The 21,444-nt window shown below is 38.2% G+C and overlaps 1 protein-coding gene across 6 annotated transcripts in view; it reads left to right on the top strand.

Annotated features, from left to right (window-relative positions):
- The window catches only part of Spag16 (sperm associated antigen 16), an 841,320-nt gene that overhangs the window by 26,576 nt on the left and 793,300 nt on the right, over positions 1 to 21,444 (top strand). For all 6 annotated transcript variants that reach the window (XR_013044111.1, XM_076550173.1, XM_006994855.4 and 3 more), the window contains exons 5-6: positions 3,767 to 3,904; positions 21,196 to 21,303. Coding sequence is in view for 5 of the 6 variants with exons in the window: in XM_076550173.1 (XP_076406288.1) it covers positions 3,767 to 3,904; positions 21,196 to 21,303 (246 nt within the window). In the remaining variant the exon portion in view is untranslated. The remainder of the gene's footprint in view (positions 1 to 3,766; positions 3,905 to 21,195; positions 21,304 to 21,444) is intronic.

The raw sequence follows: 21,444 nt of genomic DNA, 5'->3' as shown, positions 1-21,444 counted from the left end.
GTGAATCCTCAAACAATAAGTGCAATACATCTTTTAAATCCAGTGTCAGAAATGTGTGGCCTGGGAGCCACATCTGGCCTACTTCTTGTTTGTAAATAAAAATTTATTGGAATAAAGCCATGATTTCTTTTAGATATTGGAAATGACTGTATTCATGTTATGAAAGCAAAATTAATTAGTCACAATGGAGTCTCTGTGAACCGCAAAGCAGAAAGCAATTTTTATGAGTTCTAAATTATCAGTATTTCAGAGTTTCCAACAACAGTCCTCAAGTTATTTTCTGTGTTATGTCTACATATACTGTATATTTTATATAATTGTATATATGTGTGTAGTTATATATGTATGTCAGTGTGGTAGAAATCTGTTTGTGGAGCACTAACATGCTTCCACTGTAGGTTTGTCCAATGCTATATTTTTTGTCTCTTTTAGAAGTATTTATGTATAAAGTTAATTGATGCTGCAGGGCAAAAATAAAGAGGTTAGGATGAGAAAACGGCAGCGTAACTTTGAAATGCTTTCACCTCCGTCTCTGCGAACATGTCCAGTCACTCACACTGAGGCTGACTCATGGACTCAGCCATCTGTGTCGTCCTCACCAGCCTCTAACTTGAAGCATGGTGTCAGTCTGCCTTTGCTTCCTACTTCCTGTTCAATCCTGGCTACACTTCAGTTTGCCTCTGTGCCTGTCATTACCCTGAAGATGGGGTTGTGCTAAAAATCCTGTCGAGGGTAATAAGACGTGAAATTATTTATAGTATTTAATCACTAACTTAATTTGTTCCCAATTAAAGAGATTATTAATTAGTGTGTATCTTTTTAATTCATTGGGCAAAAATAAATACTGCAGCTTTTGGCAAAAAAAAATACATCAGCTTTTGGTGACTGTAATGACTTAGTTATGGGCAATATAGTTACAGCTTATTTCAACTGACTAGCTTTATTTTTTTTCATTTTTCTTTATTAAGAAATTTTCTACTCACTCTACATACCACCCACAGATCCCATCTCCTCCCTCCTCCCACCCCCAAGCCTCCCTCCCAAGCCACCCCACATCCCCACATCCCCCAAATCAAGGTCTCCCATGGGGACTGACTAGGTTTATTTAAAGCCAAAGCTCAGAATTAAGATTAACTTTGAAACAATCCTTCACATTATTCAGTATGTGTAGGAAGTATATGTGTAGTGTGACTACATACCAACTCTCAGTGAATCCCATGTAGCTAGTTATTCCTTCATCATTTAAACCTACTGATGTTTCTTTAATTGGTGAGGAATTGGCGTCTGGTTATGTGTCATGTAAGCATTATCTCTCTATCACCATTAAGTTAAGCCCAGGATTTTCATGACTCTTACTATGATAATTCTTACAATTTTCAGTATGCCAGTTTTGATCAATTAAATATATGTAGATAGATTTATGTACTAAGATATGCAGAAGTCTGCCTTCTAGGGGAATATTTAGATGTAAAAAATTAGTACAAAAAATAAATACGCTAGTTAAATGTAAATGGCATAAAATAGTTAAAATGGTGATGTCTTAGAGTAATTGCTTTAAAATTTAGTTTGTATCATTTTTATTAGCTGTCTGTTCCTATGCAGCATTCACTCATTTCTCCCAATAACTGTATGTGGCAGGTAGCCACTAACATATCTTCATTTCATGGATGAGGAAATGGGCTTAGAGAGGATGGGAAATCTGCCTCAGTAAATGTCACCAAGTCACAACCAGTAAGTGGCAAAGTCAGTGAGGCCAGACTGATCTTAAACCCCACTCTCTTATCTTTAATTCTGGGCTAGAGACTGGACGAGCTTTACCATGTGTCTTGATTTAAAGTTCCGATTTGTGTCTTTTTTCCATTTTGCAATTACAAGGTCAGTCCTAAGTTCTTCAACTTGGCAGAGGTTGTGTCTTCCTCAGTCACTGCCTTTCACACCTCCCACTCTCCTCTTTCCCACCTGCTGGTTCTTCCTCAGACCTCCTTTCTCTTCTGCTAAGATACTGAACCACATAGGCAACCTCTGTAGCCTTATCCCTCTTCCTGCCAGAATCTAGCTCCTCTGCCTCCTCAAGGTCACTGCATTTGCGTTTGTCATTTTGCATCGTGTTTTTTTTTTTTCTCTCTTTTGGAACATTACCACAAGCACACAGGTGTGCAGTAATATCTGACGTAGTACTTACCCAGGGAAAGTTCCCTGGCTCTGGCTCTGCTTCCCGTTGAAGTTCATCTTGATTTCCTAGTCTCTCCCTTATTGGCACACTTTCCTGACAAAGTTTGTTGTGTCTTTTTTAATTACTGCTCACATCTACCCTAGTTTATCCACCACGGCTTTCGTCTTTTCCACCCCAAAAACTTTTTAACAGTGACTTTCACACTGCCCTTTCCAGTGATTGTTCCGAACTTTATCAGCATTCATTTCTTCCAGTAGCATTCGTTTCTTCCTTCTTGGGGCTTCTTCTTCTCTTGACCCCTTGGTCCTCACTCTCAGTTTCTATGACTGCTCTGGCCTTAAGATTCTCTTGGTCATGTTTGCCTCCTCCGCCTCATCCCAACCTTGGAGCAGTGGAGGATGTCATGAATCAGTCCCAGGCATCATTTGTTGATGTCACCTCACTACCTGAACTGGTCTGTTCTAGTGTCACGACTGTAAAACATAATTTATATACTGATGAAACGTGAGTTTAAGTTGCCTGCCTTGACTTCCCCTGAACTATAGATATCCACCATCTGCCTTCACATGAATGTCTGTTAGGCATGCTGCATTTCATCTGGATGGACACAAACCCTTGGTTCTGTCCACTAGCCAGTTCCTACTGTCTTTGTTCCCACTATGTAAATGGCTGGCTGTTACTGAGCCCTGAAACCGGATGGATGCCGTCATTGACTGCGTCTGCTCATACCTGACAGATGATTCCTTAGCGAATCCTGTTAGTGCTCCCTTTACAGCAGGTGGCTCCCTTTACAGCAGGTTCCCTCTGCTAACCTCTGCTGTGTTTCACTTTGTTCAGTTTACCATTCTGTCTCTCCCAGGTTGTGTCATGTGTTCTTGTAGAATCTGTTTCTTGGAATAGATTCACCCATTTGAAACATAAATCTGCTCACTGTCCCCCCCCCCAACATTCCCATGGCCCTATTCTGATCGGGAGTAAAGTAATTTTTTATTCTGGCTCCTTGTTTTGGTTCTGACATTTCTCAACATCCCCTTTGCTCACATTGAGGGCTTCAGTTCTGACTATTCTACATATGTTCTTTCTTGTACATGCTGAATATGTCTATGTCTCTGGGCCTCCTATGTTTCTGTCAGCCTCCTCTGAGTCTCTCTTCTGTGGCCCACATGGCATCATCCCTCCTGTCCTTCAAGTCTCTGTTGGAGTCTGTCACTCATGCTTTTCAGTTGTGGCTTCTCTGTACAAAACAGTACAGACAGCTGCCTGTCCATCTCCTTCATTCTCGCTACTTCCCAGAACTTATCACCATCTCCGCTAGACTGAGACAGTTCTGGCATCTTTTCTGGTAAGTAGATGTGAGGAACATAGATGACCCATTGTATTTTAAAAGGCCATATTAACTGATATTTTATCTTAAAAACATATTAATTTTGGTTTAACTTAGAAATAGAACATAGCAACTAATTTCCATCAAATTCCCTAGGGCTGATAATTGAATTACAATTCGCAAATAATTGAATTACACATAGTCTTTTTTTTTTTTTTTTTTTTTTTAAGTAGGAAACTGAGATAACCCTGTTGTTTGATTTGTCCTAGGTACGAGTTAATACAGAAGAGAGGGACTGATTTTCGAGGACTCGGGAATGTTCCAGATGTTTACAGCCAGGTGATGCATTTAGAGAGTGAGAACAAAAACCTGAAGAAAGATCTGAAACACTTCAAACAGGCAGCTGAGTATGTGCATACTACGTTTTCTTTTTTTCTTTTGGCTAAGTAAAAACTAAAGATGGATTAAGCTGATCCATGTAATGTACTGTTTGAGGAATTTAATTCTGAGTCACTGAATTATGTGTAAGTTCTGGTTATAAGGATGTGAAAAGCTTCCCAAGTGAGGTAACTGAGCAGGTAACCGGAACTCCTGCCAAGCACAACTCATCAATGGGGTGGAATGCTAGGCATCTGTAGCAGATGCTGAATTGGTTACAAAGCAGTCATTTTTTTTTTTTTTTATGTGTGTGATAATGATTTGTGGTTTGTGAAATTTTCTCTTGTGCAGATGAGCCAATTTCAGAAATAATAATGAAATTAATAGAAAGAGTGGAAGGATGGGACTAATGTGTTCTTCGTAGGAGAATTTCATTGTTTTAAATTTCCTCCCAAGGAGTAGCGTTAGCTAAGGACGTTGGGTGTTAACCAATGCATCGCTCTGGTGGGACAGGCAATTCACACACGGGGTGGGAGGCACATGGGATCACTAAGGACCGTCTGATTAAGTTTTCTGTAAACTTAAAGGTTTCTTTCAAGGTAGCTTATTAAAATGGAAGCATAAGCATCCATAGCCTCATTCTTTTCCCATTGCCAACCACCTATAATGACTTTTGTTCCCAGTGTGTATGCATAATTTTTAAATAAACTTCAATGATGCTAATGTCATATTTACTAACTTACTTTTCAGTCCAGATAAGTAGTAATCTTTTTACTTTATTATTTTACTTATATTTTTATTAACACGGATTTTTATTCTCAAAACTTAAAAACAACTGCAGAAGGGACACCCTTGTTCTGTAATGTCTAGGTACAGATGAGAATCTTAACAGCTAGAAGTCTTCAAACTAGAAGGTGCCTTCAACTAGAAGGCATAGAAAACACTGTGCCTTTTTGTCTCTCCAAAATTAAGGGAAGAAATAATTTTTTAGTGAAACACCAACATGTTTCTGACAAAGAACTATGTGTACATATTGACTTGGGAAGAATCTACTCATGTCAGTGTCATATGGAAATGTAAATCTTTAGCTCTAGAAGAGAATTCGTGCTTTGTTCACCCATTTATTATTAAACATATTTAAGGAGAATCTTTCTCTGTTAAGCACATTAACACAACAATTAGAGTAATAGGACCACTTTGTGGAAGCATAATATTTTAATATATACTAAAAATTACTATAAATAAACATGACTTTGTATGGCCAAGGGAAAGAACTATTTAATATAGCCTTTCCTTTAAAAAAGGCAGCAGTAAATTAAATAGTTTACACGTTCCTTTACTCATATTCTGTGCACGTGTAGGCTTACTTGGCTGGTTATGCATATCTCATCTTTTCTAAGTAGAATTTTATGTTTTACAAAGATCTGTGTGATTATCCATGAGAATACCCCACTAGAACCATTGTTTTATCCACTTTGTTCCATTTAGAAGGGCTTCACCCTCTGCAGCTCTGCTGGCTGTGACTCTTACTAGACAGTTTGGCCAATGGGAATTGGATGTAGAACATCCCTCATAGTGCTGCCTGGAACCGTTTCATCCCTCATCTCCTCTGAGTTATTGCTTTCATTTGCTAATTTGCTTTTGAGGAGACACAGGCCTTTTAGGTAATGTGTTTGACTCCAGTAGTACTAAGTAATCATTGTTGATTACAGAGTATTTATTGAATAGTATATTAAAAACTGTAATTGAAATTATGTAAGCTTTTACTCATGCAAATTGTTATTGTAATGTTAAAAGAAGCCCATAATTAAAACAGGCATTACTCAAGTGAAGTGTTTCTTTGTATTTGTTGAACTGTCAAAATATAGTTTTACCCTTAATAGTTTCTGGTTATTGCTTGCCTCTGTGATTCAGTAGCATTTACAGGCTAGCAAGAAGTATAGCAGTCTGCGCACTGTATACTTGCTTTACTCTCCCTTTGAGGCAAATTTGAAGGAAAGCCTGTTGGTCTTTAGAAGATGCTTGGCGCTCACTGAATGAATCTTCAGCCCAATGTGGTTCTGCAGCACTCTTTGCTGAAGTAGTCACTGTAGCCCGTTTCTACTAAAATAGTGTCATAAAATGAATGATATTTTGTAAAATAGTCCCCAGCAATAGCATTCATATATGTTGGTTTCAAACTTTAATCTTTGGAACCTAGATTTTCTATAAGACTTATGAGGATATTTGTGTTAAACATGAGATTCTCCTTATGGACTTTGATGGAATGCTTATCTTTTTAGGATTAGGCTGTTTTCTTAAGGCTGGGTAATCATAGATATAAACTAATACTTAGTAAGTAAAGAGAGTCAGCTTGTAGATATGTCACATGGCATTCTTGACCATATAATTGATGTTTAATGATGCATTTATTAAAATTAAGGGCTAGGTGTGGCCATGTGTGTACCCATAACCCAGTGCAGTGGTGCTGCTAGGGGACAGAGAGATTGCTGGGTCATCAAGACTGCCAGTCTCGCTATGGGTTCCCATAACACAAGTAAAGAACAGATCTAGAAGATTAAGGTGTAGAGAGAGAGGGACATTTATTGTCCTCCTCTGGTACCTGTGTGCCCACAAAGGCATGTGCACCTCACTGTGCCCATGGAACACACATAAAAGGGCACACTGTGGAAGATGAACACTATATAGGTCATCATTAATGACATCAATAGATTTAGAATGTCCATGAAACTCACCTTTGTATGACTAAGAGAGTTTCAAGAAAGATCAAACTGAGCCCAAAAGACCAGCATTTAATGTGGGTACCACCATCCCAGGGCTGGGATCCCAGACTGAATAAAGAGGAGAAAGTGAGCATTTATCTCTCACCATTTCCAGTCTGTGTACACAATGTGATGAGCCACGTCACATCCCTGCCTTTATTCCTTTTCTGCCCTGACTACAGTACTCTACTCACAGGTGTTTTGCCATAGACATCAGAAAAGTCACCAGTGTAGGACACTGGTACTGAGAAGTGGGGCCATTGCTATAATAAACCTGACCATGTGCTGGATATGGTTTGTAAGAGAAACATGGAGGTCTTTGCAGCTATGGCCCAAAGAAAGCCTAGAATATGATAAGCAGAGGTTAATGAATAAGTTTATTGGGATTTTGAAAGAAAAGAATATCAACAAATACAGATAGTGGAGCAAAGCTCACGAGGTTTAGAGGGGAACTCTATCAGGAACTCGGTAGAGTCCATTCATTTTACATTTTGGCAAAGAATCTGGTTGTATGATGTCTGAATCGTAAGATCTATAGAGACTGAATTAATAAGTAATGGGCTGATTTGTTTGAGAAGAAATCTCAAGGTAGCGTAGCATTTGGACTGTGTCATAGTAACTACTGACTGGTCTTATCCGGGACTATTGTGGAAAGAACCACTGGAACACAATGACACAGTTTAGTGAGGAAAATGGTGTGAATTTACAGTGGAAGGCAAGGTGAGTGGCTCCGCTGTACGTCATTTTGATGTTGTGACATGACCTTGTCATTTACCAAGTTCATGTTTGGGAACTATGTAATTTAGCTATACTAAAATTTCAGTATTTTAAGGAAGTGAATGGTTTTCTCTTGGGTAGTATTCATGCCTACCCTCTGCCATGCGCAGTCCCTGGCGACTACCACAGCATCTGCAATTGTTAGAGGGGTTATCCATATCAAAGATCAGTCTAGTATTTTGCATGAGACAAAAGAAAAGGTGCCCTGAAGGCAAGACTTTATTTTCCATAGTTCCACCTTGTGAGACTATAAATTCATTTGAAAGGAGAGACCCTTAACTGAGAAAAACGCGAACAGGGTTCCCTGCTCCAAAATGGCAACCAAAGAAAAGTGTTTCCCCAGGATAATCCTTGAAGGCATACAAAAGCTGCTTGTGGAGAAGGATCTATCAGACAGACACACCATCCACATGGTGCTGGTTTTAAGCATGAAATACACAAAAGGAAGGTGGCCATAGAGGCTTTCAGCAAGGTTTCAGAAAGCCTGAGTCTGGGCAGTGTGTGGCAGAGGCATATTTCCTGCAAGGAGGCTCTGAGGGGCCATTGTGTGAAGCTGGAAAGGTGAAGCCTAGGTTGCAATGGAGACCCCAGGTTAGTGGAGATGTGGAACTGTTCAGTACTCACCAAGGAAATCATAGAGTAGATCTGACCCAAATGAGAGGTCACTATGTTGTAGGTGGTACTGCTGGAGAGACAGATCTACAGAAGACCATGGGAGCCCAGATAACTTCATTGAGAGTCCCAGATGCCAGACATGGATGGCAAGACTTGGTGTTTTACCTACTAGGCTTTGTTCTTGCTTTGGTCTGGCACTTCCTGTCTTCCCATTATTCTCTTTTGGAATGGGAACATTTATTCTGTGCTATTGTTCACTGGAAGTCTGTAATTTGATTTTATATGGGCCTACAGTTTAAAGTTTTCTTGAGTCTCAGAAGAGAGTCTAGAGTTTGCATTTTTAAAGAGCATTGAGACTGTTATAAATTGTGGGACATTTAAAGATTTACTAATTAATTTTTCATCATGTGATGAAAATAAGACTTTAGGGACCAGAGGTAAAATATTATAATTTAATGTGATGAGCTCAGGTGTTGTGTTGACAAGAGGTGAAGTTGTGGGTTGGCCAGTCTCTTTGCCAACTTGACTGGATTTAGAATCACCATAGAATCATACATCTGTGTACATCTATAAGATTATTTGCAAAAGTGTTTAATGGAGGAGGAAGGGTCTTGCCTAAGTTTGGGTAGCAGTCTCCCATGGGATAGGATCTTGGACTGAATCAAAAGGAGAAAAATGTGTTAAATTTTAATCTCTCTCTGCTTCTTCACTACAGACATGATGTGACCATCCTGCCCTGACTTCCCTGCTGTGATAAGACTATACTTTCAAAATGTGAACACAAACATGAACTCTTTGTTCTTTAAAGTCGCTTTTGGCACTTTAAAAAAATCACAGCAGTGAGAAAAATAATTAACACAAAGGGAAATATTTTTCAGTCATACAACTGATAAAATGCTAATATATGGTATATTCATATAAACCAACAGTAAGCAAAAACAGTGTCATCAAGTCAAATAAAATAAGAACCTGTCTAAAGATGGCCAATATTCTACTAAGGATCTCTTGGAAGGAGATAAATAATGGCAACAGGTTTAGGAAAAAAATGTTCAGTGCCACTAATCATCAAGGAAATGCAAATTGAAAACAAACCAGAAATTACCTAATACTTTTAAAGATGATCATTATAAAAAATAAAAACAAAACCAGTGATATCAAGTATTGGCTAGGATGTAGAAATGGAATCTTTGTATACTGTTGGTGGGAATACAAAATGAGGTAATCACACTGGAAGACAAAATAGAATAGCCTCATGTGGGCAGAAACACCTACATAAGGCATAGTAATCTCTAGAAGAATTGAAATCAGGATCTCAAAGAAAAGTTAGCATTTATTTGATAAGAGCTAAGATATGGAAATTACCTTAATGTCCATTCACATATTAATGGGTAAAAATGTGATGTATATTGTACAATGATATATATTGTACAATTGTATGTGACTACACTGACGTTCAGAACCCAGAGTGGTAACCATCCTTGTAACTGAAGTTTTCCTGCGTCCCATCTGGCCTATGGTAAGGACAAATCTCTCTCACCTGCCAGTCCTGTAGCTGCTTGGACCCAAGTAAACACACATAGGCTTATATTAATTAAAACTGCTCAGCCATTAGCTCAGGCCTACCACTGACTAGCTCTTACATTTAACTAACCCATAATTCTTAATTATGTTTAGCCATGTAGCTTGGTACCTTTTCTCAGTTCTGCCTTCACATCTTGCTTCCTCTGTGTTTGGCTGGTGACTCCTGACTCAGCCTTCCTGTTCCCAGAATTCTCCTCTCTGCTTATCCCACCTATACTATACTTCCTGCCTGGCTACTGGTCAATCAGCATTTTATTTATCAAACAAATCAGATCAATACACATTCACAGCATACAGAAAGATATTCCCAGCTCATCATACTACTGAATACCCTACTCAGCCTTTAAAAGAAGGAAACTGCAATGTATGGCAATGCAAATGAACTTTGAGGACATACACTAAGTGAAATGATCCAGTCACATACAGATACTGCATTATACTAATACGAATATATATGGCAGTCAAATTCATCGTAGTCAATAGTAGTATATTCTACACTTAAAAATTTAAAAGCTATATCTTGGGTCTGGGAACTTGGCTCATTTGGTGAAGTGCTTGCTGTCAAGCATAATGACTTGAGTTTGAATCCAAAATACCCCTAAAAGGCCAGGCACAGTAGTTCATGTCTATAATCCCAGCACCAGGGAGACAGAGATAGTGAAACTCGGTGTCTCATTGACCTGCCACCTAAATGAATCAGCAGGTCCACCCAGGAAGAGACCCTGCCTCAAAAAAGTTGGAGAGTGATTGAAGGCACCAACCAGCATTGACCTCTGCCTATAACACACACACACACACACACACACACACACACACACACACACACACACACACCACACACACATGCACACATGCACACACACACATGCAAGCATGGGTACACACAAGTACACATACACAAATACATATATATATGCACACACACATACGTGCAAAATAGGTTAGAGTGTATGTTGTATTTTTATCACAACAGAGTGAATAGTAGAATGTAAAGAATCATATGGGTCTATCAGATATTTTTAACTCTTACTAACACTTATTCTTATTTCATTTGAGTCTCCAAGTCTATCCTATGCCCTTATTATCATCTATGATTTTATGATTCTTTTATGACTTACATAGACAAATTGGCAATTATTAGCTTCATATATTTGACAAACGGATGAATTATTAAGTCTAAACACAGGTGTCAGTTCAGAACTTTCAAGTCTCTCCAGAAATGTCTTTTCCCTTTCAGCCTCTTGAGTAACAGTCATTGTTCTGACTCTTTCTATTTTGGATTGGCTTTATATATTTAAAAATGTGAGGGTTGATGATGTGGATCAGCAAGGAAAAGGTGTTTGCCACACAAAAGTGTACATTGTATTTGATCCTGGGAACACAGAGATAGGAGTGACCGGCACCAAAAGGTTGTTCTCTGACCCCCACACGCACGGCATGCTACATGTACCCTCCCCTCTGGGTGTATTACACGCACACAGATAAATCCAATTGATTAAAAACAAAGGCATATAAATGGAATCGCAGAATGTTTTCATATGTTCTTGTTTGCTACCTCACACTCATCCTAAAGTCTATATAATATACCTATGATTCTGGGTTCACCAGCAATGTCTGCCACATGGTGGTTTATAATGGTTTGTTATGGTTATAATGGTTTGGCCAGCCTTGTTTCGCTGTTCTCCTTCCAATGGCTGGTTATCCTGACTATAACTGCCGCTATACTCATGAATGTGTCCTTTGTGGAAATATGTGTCCCTTGTTCTTGTATAAAATCTTAGGAGTGGAATTTCTGGGTCAATTTGGTTGATGTTGTTCAGTACAAGGAACCAGAGTTTATGCTTCAACATTGAATTTAGGTTCTATTAGCTCCCCACACACAGTGTGTGAGGATTCTAGTTGTCCCAGCTCCTGACAGTATTGGCAGCCTTTTGGAGATTTGGTAGTGGCAGCTTGTGTGATTTCCTAAGAACAGGTGAAAATGAACACAGTATTTTGAGCTTACTGCCCTTTTGGTATTTTGGTGTTGGTATTGCCCTGCTTGTATTTTTAAGCCATTTGCCTAATTTTGATTAGACTGTTTATCTTTTTTTTTTTTTTTTTTTTTTTTTTGGTTTTTCAAGACAGGGTTTCTCTGTGTAGCTTTGCGCCTTTCCTGGGACTCACTTGGTAGTCCAGGCTGGCCTCGAACTCATAGAGATCCGCCTGTCTCTGCCTCCCGAGTGCTGGGATTAAAGGCGTGCGCCACCACCGCCCGGCTAGACTGTTTATCTTGTTATTGAACTTTATGAATATTTTTCTATTTGAGATACATACACTTTCAATATTATGAATATTCCCCCTTCAGGCTGTGACTTGACATTTTAATTTATTTACTTTTAAAACATTTATTTTATTAAAAAATTTATGTATATATATGTGTGTGCCTGAGGTCTTTTACCTTTGTTCTTTTCCAAGATATTGGTTATTTCTAGATTCTTTATCTTTTCACATAAAATTTACAGTTTTATAGTTTCCACAGAAAAACCTGGGTGAGACTGAGGCTGATAGTGACTTGAAGGTACATCTTGTGTGTGGTACATTTCTGTGTGTTTACATATACACACATCTTCTGGAAGAAAGGGTTTGATGCCTGGATAACTCTGAGTCTTCTCTTTGCACGGTACTTGCCATAGTTTATTTAATAGTAGCTATTTATGAAATATCTTGAAAGGAATATTTTTCACGTTTGATTAACATCTGGGGCTTCAGGGTGGGCTTCCTGATCATCATGTTTCAGGACCTGTTATTGTGCTTTAGACATAGTTGGTGCTTGTATAATTATTCGACTATCATTTAGGTTTATTGTTAGCTGTTAATAATTTTTTAGATTAGTTAATTTTTTTTTGTCTTTGTAACACTTTTGGGAGTGAGCTTTGTTTCCTTTCCATGATGACAATTTAAGCAACTTTCTGCCAAGCTAAATCTTGCTCCATTTAGAGGGTTGTTTTCCACTTCTGAATCTTTACACTAAGGAAATATAACACAGACCCGAAAGGGTATATAAAGAGCCCCCAAATATGTGATGAAAATAATATTTAGAATACAAACTTAAAGACAGAAAAGTACTGTTCTAAAAATAACGAAACACTTTATTACTTTCTCCAGAAAGTATAGGCCTAAAGAAAGTTCAATTTAAATACAATTAATATGGAGGAGAAAACAGGTGCTTTCTTAAGGGCCCTGATTTTGAGCACAAAATTTACTTCTATAAAAGGTCAAAGAGTGTCCAGCTTTGAGAAGACCCATTTAATTTAATGGCTTTCAGAAACAAACACTGTGAAAATAAAGATAATACAGAGCCCATAAAATTTCATGCTTTAGTGTTTAGGTAATTGCTTGTTAAATTAAGAAGGTATTTTTTTTCTGGATGTGGCTATACCCCTTCCTTTTGCTGTTAAAACTATAATGAAAATTTCCCTCAATCTGGCTGAATTCCATTTGGCCCTTCAACAATTATTCCAATATTAATTTTTATGGGTCAGCGTAATTCATTTATCAGCAACTGAGGATAATGAAATACTTGGTAATTTTATAATTATTGTTATCAGTGAGAAAAATATGTGGCAAGGATGGCCTGCTTTGGTTGGTCCAAGTAAACAGAAATATTTCTATGTTTTACCTTGCCAAATTACGATAATGAAGTAATTAAAAAACTTCAATACTAAATAGCCATCCCAAAATAATTGCTTAAATTTATTGATAAAATTATTTCACTGAGGCTTTTCACTTAAGAATGATTTTAAGGCCATGGTACTAAATCACATTCATGTTATGAGTGTCATGCTCTGCTAAGCATACACACATCTTAATATTTATGTGGCTGAAATATAGATGGGTAGGTGCTGGTGTTCTAAACTGGGAGGCTTAATGATTATTGTAGCATCTCATTAAGACAAGGTATGTATGAATATTCTCTGGGATACACAAGTTTAAGTAGACAGTTTCACTGAATAAGTCTCCATTGTGCTTGAAACAGAAGCTCAGTGTTTGCTCTCTGTGTTAATAAAAGTTTTTTTTTCCTTTTAGCTCAAAGATGCTATACTAATGTGATGAACAGATATGATGAGTTTAAAATATTAATTGTTCACATGAATATTTTATTCCATTCTCTATTCTAACTTCTATTTTCCTTTTATTAAGCAGATGGGCAGCAGGAAGGTCATAATAAGAGAAGCATCAGCATGAAATGAATTTAAATTGTTTTACTGAGTAGACTTCATTTGTGCAAACAGAGAGCAAGTCCCTGAAAACCAATTTAATGGTCAGAAAAACTTTAAAGTCTAATACTTCAATCAATTCCTATGCTTTCCTTCCTGGGATGAGCACAAATAGGTTTCTAAATGCGTATTGAAAAGTGAGTTGAGGCGAGGCTTCACATTTGTGATTCTGGTTAGTGAACTTTGCAGTAGTTCATATTCCAAGCATTTTTTAAAAAAACCTATTGAGACCTTCCATTTCAAATAGGATAAATAAGGTATATATTTATGTAATTCATGAAATAAATGAAATAAAACAGTTTTAATAAACATGAAGTACACTCTCATGAAAGTTTACTTTTTAAACTTTATTTTTGTTTTATGTGTAGGGGTGTTTTGCCTGCATATATATCTGTACATCGTGTGTGTGGAGTAGCCATAGAGTCCAAAAGAGGGTGGTAGACCCTCTGGAATTGTAGTAATGAATGATGGTTAGCCACCATGCGGTGCTGGGAAACAAACCGAGGTTCTTTGCAGGAGCATCATTCTCTTAACCACCAAGCCATCATCCCAGCCCCAAGTTTACTTTTTATAAAGATGTACAGTGTTAACCACACCCCCACATCTTTGGACCATTAGAGATAATTTAACTGCCTATTGCTATACTGCTTATTTTGGAAGACAAATCTGTTAGACGAACTGAATATAACACTTCTGTTATAATACTAAGTATTCATAATGTCATGATGGTGATGATGATGGTTGAAGTCTATGGGAAAGAGCTTGTACATGAGTTCAAAATCCCAGCTGTTTAGCCAGTCCTTTCTCAACATTTAGTAATTTATAAAAATTTGCCTGCTTTTGGGTGTTCTTTGCCCTTTCCTTAACCATAGTTGGTATGATGATCATGAAAAATGCCCTTTGAATATTTGTGTGTGTGTGTGTGTGTGTGTGTGTGTGTGTGTGTGTGTGTGTGTGTGTGTAAAGCAAGAAGCCTTTTCACTGTTTAAGTGGATACACGGAGGCCTATTACAGTGTCCATTTTTACAACCACTAACTCTGATATGTTCATTGTTCATAGAACTCCCAAGGTCACATTGCTATGAAGAATTTTCTATGATGAATGTCATCTCATTATCATACTATAAACATTTTAACCAAATAGTTGGACATATTTATTTATTAATTATGGAGATTTAACACCAGTATTTTAAATTTTAAATTGAATTTGCTCTTTGATATTTACATATTATATATATATATACATATATATATATATAAAACTTCCTTGCTCTCTTTTTGAGAACAAGTCTTTCTTTATACACAATTTCCATACTTCCAATATAAAGTAAAATATGTTTTTTGATTGTGTGCATTCCTCTATTGTTACAACAAAATTTCACCACAACCATTTACTTGTCTTCTTCATGCTTCTTCATACTTCTGATTTTTTCACCTCCTACTCACTGGATCCACTGGGTGTGGGGAAGGGGACAGCAGACAGCTTCCTTCTCTTCTGGATCATCCTCACTCCCAAAGAAGCCTTGTGTGTCCTTGAGCTCTGGGGTCAGGACTGTCATCGTTCCAGTCTCCTCTTTCTTACTCAGGTTGTCATCTAGCACTACCTCGTTTGTGTTGTTGGTCTTGGTCAGGTGTCCTCTAAGGTAAGAGTAGGGGACTCTACTTGGTAAGATGCATTTCCAGGTCCAAGAGGTCTGCCTGCCCCCTCACCTGGAGTGAGATGTTTTTCTTCTACATTTTTTTATTTCTCTACTTGCAAAGCACCTTAGCTGCTGCCATTTGTCGTGTCCTTCCCTTAAGGCCTTATAAAGTTGGTGGCATTGTCATCTTTCTGTCACACCCATTGGTTACTTCTGCACAGTAGCACCATTAGAAAGTGTGGACACCTCAGTCCTTGGATGGGGTTTCTGGCCCAACTATTAGGGTGTTTGGCCATCCCATCACCAGAGTAGGTCAGTCCCGGCTGTCTCTCACGGCTAGGCCCCGGATGGAGCGCTGGGAATCTAATTAGTGAGAAAGAGGAGGGTTTATATGAGTGAGAATTGTTGAAACCAAGGTTGGATAAAGCACAGGGACAAATAACCAAATGAATGGAAACACCTGAACTATGAACCAAAGGCTGAGGGGCCCCCAACTGGATCAGGCCCTCTGAATAGGTGAGACAGTTGATTGGCTTGATCTGTTTGGGAGGCATCTAGGCAGTGGTACCAGGTCCTGGGCTCGTTGCATGAGTTGGCTATTTGAAACCTGGGACTTATGCAGGGACGCTTGGCTCAATCTGGGAGGAGGGAACTGGACCTGCCTGGACTGAGTCTATCAGGTCGATCCCAGTCCTTGGGGGAGACCTTGATCTGGAGGAGGTGGGAATGGGGGGTGGGCTGGGGGGAAGGGGAGGGCGGCAGGAAGGGAGAGAACAAGGGAATCTGTGGCTATTATGTAGAACTGAATAGTATTGTAAAAAAAAAACATAAAATAAAATAAAAAAAAGAAAGTGTGGACACCAAAACACAGATTTCATCTCAAAGGGAACAAGAGACAGTTTGTTTTGAAGTCAAATATGAATGACCATGGCCTGAGAATACAAGTTCAAGTTGTTCCAGATGTCATGGTAGAATGTAATGGCTTAATGAAGTTTTTAATAGAAGAAAAGAAAATTACAAATCAAGGCCCTATTAGAACACATTCTTGAAAACACTGGGGAAGTAAGGAAGAGCAAATCAGGATAAATCCTACTTAGTTTTAGGTGTATATGATTACATTCTTAGCTGTGGAATTGGTACAAGGTAGTGATTTGTTACATATTCTGGAGTTTACCTAGTAGTAACAAGGGTGGATGTTAGGTCAAACACAGCTGGGTAGTGAGTGGCCATTAGGTGCATTCAAACTCTCCATAACCACAGAAGTTTTAATGAGTTAACCAACCTCATAAAATTTTAACACAAGTGTGGGATTCTCCTCATACCCCTGGAATTTCTGGCCTCAGTGAAGGAGCTTCTCTGGCCTCTTGAACGTCCTCCACCTTTCCCACTGAAACCAGAGTGGAGAGAGTATGAGAAAGAACTTGCAAATGGGTTGAGTCTACCCAGCCTTTTCAGACAACCATGCTGACACTCACTGGGCAGTACTTAGCATTTTAAGATGTTACCCAGTGTCTTGTCTTTTTCTCTGCTTCAGCACAATTGGCTCATAGACTGCTTTCAGGTTACACGTTACACTTCAGCTTTCTGGTAGGTTCTAGAATGTATTAATTTTAAATTTATTTGCTTTTGTGTTGTTTTTAGGACAAAGCAATGTTCTTAGGAAATGTATACATCTTAATCAGAATCAAGAATTCTTTAAAGTTTCAGCCTAATAGTTAATAATGTCTAATTAGCAGATGTTAACAAGTGGTTAAATTACAGCCCGAGGCTTTTGGAGCTGCTGAAAGTAGACAAAAACCCAGGAGACTTCAGAACTACTGCTGGGAAAAAATTGTCACAAATATACTTTCCTTGAAGAATATCAAGGTTATTTTAACAAGAAAAATTTTGTGCATTGTATATCCAAAAATCAACAAATTAGAAATTCTTGTATTTTGTTTTAAATTTAGGCCTAATTGTTGCATGGAAAGCTATACTGACATTTCTATTTTCTGTTAACATCAACCACATGAAACACTTGCAGAAATGTTGAAAAATAAGCTTCATGAATAAATGAAAATTAGCTTTAATAAAAAATAATAATAGAGAGATCTTAGCCAGAAGCAATATAATATCAATTAAATAAAAACATCTACGTGAGTCTAAATTTTGTATAAATCTCAGAATTTCAAAAGTAGGAGAATAGAAAGTACCTGCTGTGTGATAAAATCATTGATTAAAATTATATAAATATAGGGACTGTAGAGAAAGTTCTATAGTTTTTGCTGTTTCTGTGGAGGACTAGAGTTGGATTCCTACCACTCATTTGGGCAGCTAACAACTGCCTGGATCTCTAGCTCCAGTGTATCCTATGATGTCTCCTGATCTCTATAGGTACCTGCAAGCCTATGCCTGTGTTAATACTTCACACCAACAAATCTCTATAAGTAATAAAAATTTAAAAAGAACTTTAAAAATTATACATATGTATAACAAAGCAGAAATATACAGGGGAAAGAGTGTGTATATCAAAGCATTTAGCAATATATCCCAAGGTACCTCAGAGATACTCTTGAACCAATAGTGAGATTTTTAATTGGTAACTCCATAATCAATGGACATTAATGGGTTTCAATCAAATCAATGGTGGTTCTAAAAATATGTGGAAAGACAGTAAATTCTAATTAGCTTGATAGTAAACTAGTAAAGGTATATTTCATGAAGGTTTTAAGTATTTTAGTGCATTGTGTGAATATATGAGAAGCTAAATCTATGACATGAAAACCCTTGAGGTGATTGACATCAAAGTCATGGCATACCATGAATGCTCAGCAGCCACTGTACAAATTAACAAAAATTTGTCTCAGAAAGTTAATATCTTGAGTTTGTGTGTGTGTGTTAAAATAAAAACTACAATTAAAATGCAATAGTTCTAAAGTTTTGGATCAACTTAAAAGAATTGGGAAGTAGTTGTACCCTAGCCTCTCTGGGAAAATTGCTACTTTTCAAATTCATGGTATGATGGCTCATCTTCATTTTCAACTGGATTGAACTTAAAATCACCACGGAGACACACTTTATGAAGGAGTTATAGGAAGGTTTAAGTGGAGAGAAAAGATCCTCCTTAAATGTGGGTACCTACTGTAACAGGTTCCCATACCTTAGCATAACTGATGCCATGTTAGAGGTACCATTTTGACCTTAAAAGCCAACACCTGCCAAAATGGGAGCAAAGATCTAGTCCATAGTTTCAGGAAAGTCCTCAAGGAAAAAGTCCCAAAGTGTGCTAAACTTGCTTTTTGGCTTCTGTAGTTCTGCTTCTTGCTAACTGACAACCAGGTTGTGATTTTTCTCCATAAAAGACAAAAGGTTATAAGGCTCTGAGCTACATGATTTGAGCAAGTTTCGTATGCAGTCACCAGGCAGCAATAAAGACTTTTTTTCATCTTTAAGAGTGTCCATGTGGTGGTCTTTGATGGGCTTACCCAGCAACATTACATCTCCTGTCCTGGAGTCCAGGATTGAGTAAAAAGGAGAAAACAAAATGCGTACCAACATTTCACTTTGTCTCTGCTTCCTGACTGTGGATGCAGTATGACCAGCTGTCCCTCACTCTTGATGCTACAACTTGCTTGCTATGGTGACTGTGACCTCTAACAGAAGAAATCCCCCTTCTTCTTCCTTTTTTTTTTTTTTCGAGACAGGGTTTCTCTGTGTAGCTTTGCGCCTTTCCTGGAACTCACTTGGTAGCTCAGGCTGGCCTCGAACTCACAGAGATCCACCTGGCTCTGCCTCCCGAGTGCTGGGATTAAAGGCGTGCGCCACCACCGCTCGGCGAAATCCCTGCTGTGGGATGGACTGTATATCAAATAAAACACTGATTGGCCAGTGGCCAGGCAGGAAGTAGGTGGGACAAGGAGAGAGGAGAATTCTGGGAAGCGGAAGGCTGAGGCAGAGAGAGACACTGCCAGCTGCCGCCATGACCAGCAGCATGTGAAGACGTCGGTAAGCCACCAGCCTCGTGGCAAGGTTTAGATTTATGGAAATGGATTAATTTAAGATAAAAGAACAGTTAGCAAGAAACCTGCCACGGCCATACAGTTTGTAAGCAAAATAAGTCTCTGTGTTTACTTGGTTGGGTCTGAGCGGCTGTGGGACTGGCGGGTGAGAAAGATTTGTCCTGACTGTGGGCAAGGCAGGAAAACTCTAGCAACAAATCCCCCTTCTTTAAACTATTTTGTCATAACAACAAGGAGAGGAACACATGGATTCTTGGGCTTTGATTTCTTCTTGTAGCTAATACCACGTATTTCTGCACATGCAAATAAAAGCTGTATTGGCATGTTCAGATGAATTTTCAAATCTGAATATATGAATCACAGTTTATTATCATACCAAAAAGTTGGCATGAATATGAAGTTGAGGATTGGGTGGAACATGAACATTATTAGTGTTGTGTTGAGTAGGTATTGCTTACTTGTATGAGATGAAAACCTCAAAATTTCTTAGTAAAGATCAATAAAACTTATCCAAAAAGGAATTGAAGGATTAGGGGGGGAGAAGAAACTTAGAATTTGTATCAATGTCTCTTTGACCACACACCATTTATAATTTGATTTTATGATCAGAAATCCCACTGATCAACATGTGCTTCACTGGGACCCTGGAGATACAACCTTATTCCACAAACTTCCTTGGCAGCTCACCAGACACTGTTCCTCACAGAATCCTCTGACATAGCTTAAAACTGAGGCTTCTATGTATGCATTCATTTTATGTGAATCTCAAGTCTGTAATATTTGTCACATACAAAGGCAGATTTCTTCCCTTCTGACCCTAATGTAGCATGTCCACCCTCCAGGTAGATTCATTTTTCAGAATGTGAAAGGATCAAGAAAGGTGCATGTTGTCAGCTATCCAATATGGATAGAGAGCTGGTTTTTTGTTCATTCTAACCTGTCTTTTACTGAGACTAGCATATAACAGAGGTGAGTAAAATACTCCCATTAATACTTCCCATCAAACTCCAGTTTGAAATGAATTTTCTTTCTTGCTCTATTTGAACGTTTGGACACCCACCAAGTGTAACAATATTTCTGTATTGATTGAATCAATAATATGCTCACATTTTTTGGGAGTTAACTTTTTGCTGATGGAGAATTTTGTCTATGTGATCAGTTTCTCATAAGGATATCAGTTATATATAGTAATCGGATCATCTGTTGGTACATATTTATCATCTAATTTAACAGAACAAAATTTTGTTTTTTTTTTTAATTTATGTGCTTTCCAAACTATCAGAACTAAATGATCTAATACATAATCCAGGAAAGTGAAGAGTATGCTCCCTTCCTTTATTTCTAATTATTATGAATTACTCTGATTTACATGTATTTTAAATTTGTAAGCCAAAATTCTCTTTGGCAATAATTGGGTTATCCTCTACATGTATCTTGCAAACCTTCTAACTTGATTTAAAAATATTGTGTATGACTCACATTTTTCAAAGTATGGGCTTTGTCCTTTCATAACTCAAGGATGTACAGTAAGACCCCATACTTGGTGGTCCCTCGGTGAGAGTGTGCTAACCTTCTGTGCTCCTTCGTTATGATCGACTCACTCATTATTGGATGTGAACTGAATGCAAAATGCTTTTTGTAGGAAATGGGTAGCAGTTGTCTTGAAGGTCGGTGTTGGTGTTTTACAGAAAGGCCCGAGAAGAACTACTGAAAACTCAGAAGGAGCGGGACTTCCATCGCATGCACCACAAGCGTATCATGCAAGAGAAGAACAAGCTGATCGCTGACCTCAAAGGGTGAGATGCTCATGTTCCTTGAAGAGTTATTTTAGCTCTTGGGATCTGACTACGGGGGGACTGGTGAAATAAAGTGGTTCTCTGAAGTTTATTGGATAGGAAATTTAGGCCCTTGCATTGGAGGAATAGTCACACCATTGG

The sequence above is a fragment of the Peromyscus maniculatus genome, chromosome 13, assembly GCF_049852395.1.
Source record: "Peromyscus maniculatus bairdii isolate BWxNUB_F1_BW_parent chromosome 13, HU_Pman_BW_mat_3.1, whole genome shotgun sequence".
NCBI lineage: Eukaryota > Metazoa > Chordata > Mammalia > Rodentia > Cricetidae > Peromyscus > Peromyscus maniculatus.
The sequence above is the reverse complement of the archived record's forward strand: the minus strand, read 5'-3'. Positions and strand labels throughout refer to the sequence as shown.